Source organism: Lactuca serriola, chromosome 2 (genome assembly GCF_051521515.1).
Source record: "Lactuca serriola cultivar US96UC23 chromosome 2, Lser_US96UC23_V15, whole genome shotgun sequence".
NCBI classification, from domain to species: Eukaryota; Viridiplantae; Streptophyta; class Magnoliopsida; order Asterales; family Asteraceae; genus Lactuca; species Lactuca serriola.
Window position 1 is genome coordinate 236,789,258 of NC_136409.1, and position 5,174 is coordinate 236,794,431.

At 28.0% G+C, this 5,174-nt stretch overlaps 1 protein-coding gene across 1 annotated transcript; it reads right to left on the bottom strand.

The window, feature by feature from the left end:
• Nucleotides 1-3,317: 3,317 nt before the first annotated feature.
• On the bottom strand, nt 3,318-4,698 carry LOC145088956 (homeobox-leucine zipper protein HOX5-like). Its single transcript, XM_079027463.1, has 2 exons — nt 4,185-4,698; nt 3,318-4,107 (listed from the first exon to the last, which is right to left on the bottom strand). Exons 1-2 carry the CDS (start codon nt 4,560-4,562, stop codon nt 3,727-3,729), a joined length of 759 nt encoding a protein of 252 aa, XP_078883589.1. The 5' UTR covers nt 4,563-4,698; the 3' UTR covers nt 3,318-3,726.
• Between the last annotated feature and the right edge of the window lie 476 nt (nt 4,699-5,174).

The following is a 5,174-nucleotide window of genomic DNA, read 5'->3' on the forward strand; positions in this document are numbered from 1 at the left end:
TCATTCTTCTTTTTCAAGAAAAACATTTTGATTACAGGTTAGTGAAGAATTGCCATCAAGTTTCTATGGTTGAATGGTGTTCAATAAAGAAAGAAGATTCAGAAAACGGATATAGGTTTTTTTTTTATTTGAGCAAAGTAGACGAATGTTAGTTTTTTCTTTTGATTTAAATGTATATTTATGTAACATTTTTATTTATATATTTAACCACCCAAGGTTCTTATTTATTTGATTGTAGTTTTTCTGTTTTGATTCTGTTTATTTTATATTATTTTTTGTTGGGTTATTCTACACAACATATTTACAAGACAATATTTAAAAGATAACATAATTTTTAACATTTGATATGTAATTATGATGATTTATCATGATATGTTCTTCATATGAAATTAATTTATCCATATTACTAAGACAATAATTACATATGACATTTACGAAAATATATATTATATGTGATTTGTCTAACATATATATGTACCTATGTATGTTATAAATTTATAATTAAATATATTTATGTTTAATAATTGAAGAGATTAAAATGATGCATCAAAACCAATTATTTAGACTAATATAATAATAATAATAATAATAATAATAATAATAATAAATACACATTTCCAAATACTGTATTCATTTGAAACTCACACTACAACTCAAGAGTTTTCTAATTTATGTATATTTATTAGTTACAACTCAAGAGTTTTTAACTTATGATTATTAATTAGTAATCACTAATAACTTTTTATTTTCCTTTATTTTATAAGGTTGTAAAGTTTTGCTCATTAAAAACATTAATGTATTTGAAGATATTTGTGATTTAAATATGAAAAGCTAATATAAATGTTATAATAAAAGTTTTAGTGTTTTTATGTTATTAAAAGTTTTAGTGTTTATTTTTCGTATTTTTTATTATTCGCTGTATATATATCTTTTTTTAATATAATGTTATAATAGATGTTTTTGTATTTTTATGTTACTAAAAGTTGTAGTTCGTATTTTCGTTCATACATTTTGTTACCCGTTATATATAGATTATCATACGTTTGATATATAATTTACACAATTTTAAACGGTTTATAAAATTATCAAATAATTGTGTATATCACAATTACTTAAAACTTAAAACTATAATCATCATACAATATTATAAAAGAAACATTTTTTCTTTCACAACATTGATTTGAAACTCCCAACATTTCATATTTCCATACAATACTTAATTTATTAACTTAAATATGTTTTTAGTTGTAAACATTATCATAAATGGTAGAATTTGTGACTTATCAATATGATATATTTAATTTGTTAACTTCAATGTATAGTTAAATAAATAACCTACATTAATATATCAAATAAGCTTAAAAATTTAGTGTATAATTTAAAACCTAAAGTAAAATATCAAATAATGCTTAAAAAAAACCAATATATATTTTTTAACATAGTTAAAAAGAAAACATTAAATATAATAATAATAAAAGAACCTTAATTGATGAATCGAATTAACTAAAAGGTGTTTGAAAACTATATTCTAATAATATATTTTTAATCTGCGCCGCGCAACGCGCGGAAATTCATCTAGTTCTTCATATAGAAATGTTTACAGAGTTTTGATTGAGGCTTTGGTTTATTATCGGTGAGTGATCTCTGTTTTGGAATATTCATAATTGTTGGTTCCTAAATTCCCTCAAGTTTAATGTGTATTAATCAAATTGTCCATTATACCCTTATTAACCTTTTATTTAATTAGAATAGTTAATAAAAGAAATGTTTATGTGCATTGTATTCCATTGTAACTATTCTATACCATCAAATCTTAGTCATTCACAATTCTAATCTAATGGTCCAAATTTTGACATACAATCACACAATATTTATGATTTACATTTAATCCTAACCCTATATATATATATATATATATATATATATATATATATATATATATATATATATATATATATATATATTATGTGGGGAGTTGAGGATAGACTAACTTCGTGCTGAAGGCCAATAGACTTGGGCGTACCAACTTTACGTTGAAGGCCAAGGAGCATACTAGCTTTATGCTGGAGGCAAAGGGGCATACCAACTTTTTGCTAAAGGCCGAGGGGCGGATCAGGTTTATGCTGAAGGCTATTATATGTATGCATTGTATATGTATTGTGGTATATGGTGTTTTTGGGAACCCATTAAGCTTTGTGCTTACCCAGTTTATTATAAATCTTTTTCAGATACTTCATTGATTCGTGAGAAGAGCAATTTCCGACTATACACATGCGCATTCACATCATGTTTTCCGCATAATGCAATTATACTCTAATATAACTGAATAAATAAAAATGAATAAATTATATTGAAAATCGAGACGCTGCACATCGATTGTGGGTGCCGCTCTCCTTCATTGCCGACGCCACCCTCAATGGAACTTCAAATCAAGAGCAATTTGAAGCAATTTAAGACGTAAATCTATCATAATAAATGAAAATTATTTTTGCCAAATGTCGTATTCTCATTGCATTTGACACATGTCATTTTCTAAGATTTTTTGATTTATTGTTTTTCCACTTGTCATTTTATGATTTTTTTCCATTTTATTAAATTCTACATAATGATTAAATGTAATAATTGTAATAAATATAATAATAAATGGATATCAATTTAATTAATATAATTTCCTTTTAATTTCTAAGTTTCTAAATTTAATCCAATAATTTTATTTGTTTACTTATTTAAATTTAAAAGAGAAATGAAAAACAATTCAAAATAACAAATTAAACCTTACATTTTAACAATTCAATATGTTGTTCTTTATAAGTTCAAATTTCTTAAATATATAGATTTTCATATTTTTTTTAATAAATCCGTGTAATAGACGGCTAGTTAGTTAATACAATGTAATATTAATGTAAACTATTTATTTGTAAGCAGAATTTAACGTAATCTAAGAATTCTTGCAATTTAGCCGATACAATGCTTATATGTCACCATATTTTAAAATCTGTCGATTTTACAATGTGTTGGATAGAAATGTAAAATTATCATTTTTATCATAAGCACATTCATTCAATTTAATCAAACAATATGTTCATCGACAAATATTTCAAATCCTAATTCAGATCTTAATCAAACACAAAGAAAATGCTTTAAGTCTAAATTAAAGGTTTGCCGCTTTGCAGATCAGAAAATGTTTTATTATTTTTTAATTCATGGGCATCAATACTGACATGGATTATTACGATCGAGAACATGGATTATGGCCTTGTATTAAAAGTCTCATCACTTGGAGATGGATTTGTAGATCTCCGAACAATACTACGATAGAATTGAATTAATTAATTATAACGAAAACATAAAAGAACAAAAAAAACAATCTTCACAGCTAAAAGATAACCTTTATAGGAAAAAAAAAAAAAACCAAGTTCGGCATCCTATACAGTATACGTTCCTGCAAACAAATTAAACAGCCTCCCCCAGCACATAATTAAGTAATTAACAACCTATTGCCACTTGCCATTCCCATGACTGGCAGTATTCCATAAGTAAGTTGCAATCTAATTTAAGAGTACAAGCATCCTAGATCCTAGTATGTATTAGTAATTAATCACTTGATTCGAACCTAGCTAATATATATTAATTAATTAGCACCTAGCTACTAATACTCCAATCTCCAAACCATTGAAAACTAGTTAAACAAGTTATTTAGCAGCAGCAGGTGGCCGGCGGTGGTTATTATGAATTTGATGACCAAACGTCCCACCAGTTGGAACATGACTGATCGAAAAGGCTACCGAGATCATAGTTGCTAGCTTTTTCATTATCATCAGCATCAGCATCAGCATCATCATCATCATCATCATCATGACGTGAGATCAATTGATTTACGTTTACGTTTTCTGATTCTTCTTTCCGGCTACTGATGATGATATTGGGTTTTCTGCGAGGATCATCTTCGTCTGAGTATATCGCCATGTCCAATGGTCCGCTAAAACCGCTTGAGTAATTACCATTATTCAACTCCAAATTTGTATCTCCATTTTCAGATCCACTGTCCAAATCTTTGCTGCTGCTTCCTTCATGAGGCTCTTTTAACCGAGTGCATAGGTCTCTTAACTGCAAATTAGTTAATGATATCAGTAGCTAGTTTATAAATTAGTTAAAAATAATTAATTATTAACGTACGTATGTACCTGTTCCAGCAACGCATGTTTTTCTTTCTTTAAAGACTCGAACCGATGAGATAAAGCATCATAATCAGCCTTGAGCGATGTGTAGTCTTGCTCTACTTGCTTTGACTTCCAACGAGCCCTTCTGTTTTGAAACCATATAGCCACCTGACGTGGGTGCAGCCCCAGTTCTCTAGCCATCTCTAGCTTCTTTCTTGGTTCCAGCTTGTTCTCCATCTTGAACAGAGACTCCAGTGATTTTATCTGCTCATCACTAAACCTCCTGCTGCTGTTATTAATTATGTTCTTGCTTTTGCTCTTCTTCCTAATTTGAGCACCAGCTGTAGGTTTGAAAACTTCATGATCAATATTGGTTTCTGAACCTGAAGCACCTCCTAACATTCTCACATGCTTTACTTAAGGTACGGGATTAAAATCATAAAATCTTTGTTTTTTAGCAGATGAATGAATGAATTATTCAGGATGATGTAATCGAGGTATCTTGTTGAGTCATGCTTTAAAATACAAAATACCAATTGGGGGGAGGTTGGGCCTTAAGATATAAATATTGTGAAAAATAATAGTTAATAATAATAAAAATAATAATAACAACCAATTAGTGGCTTGCAGTGGCGTGTGCCACTCACCCTCTTATCTTTTGTGTTTTTCATTTTCTTATTATTTTTTTCCAAATTCTTCCTGGAGCCCAAAATCTCATCTTCTTACTTATAATATCCTAAACTTTTTAGAAACCGAACATGAATAGTTGATGTTTACAATTTTAAAAAGGACGGTTATCTAAAAAAAGTCCCACCACCATCATCATCGAAGCTAACAAATGAAATAATTAATACTTATATATATCATTATAACCTTAAAACGTACACGGACCATAAAATCTAAACATAGATCGTGAGTTGCTTTCTTTATATTGTTCATGATGGTGATATATCTATTATCCATATACCATTAATTGGAAAAATAAATAAATAAAAGGGCAACAGGAATTTTATG

Bases quoted from the DNA above. Each gene is read 5' to 3' on its own strand.
- LOC145088956 (XM_079027463.1), bottom strand. From the start codon at position 4,562: ATGTTAGGAGGTGCTTCAGGTTCAGAAACCAATATTGATCATGAAGTT. The intron at 4,108-4,184 runs GTACATACGTAC...ACTAATTTGCAG, and splicing joins AACATGCGTTGCTGGAACAG to TTAAGAGACCTATGCACTCG.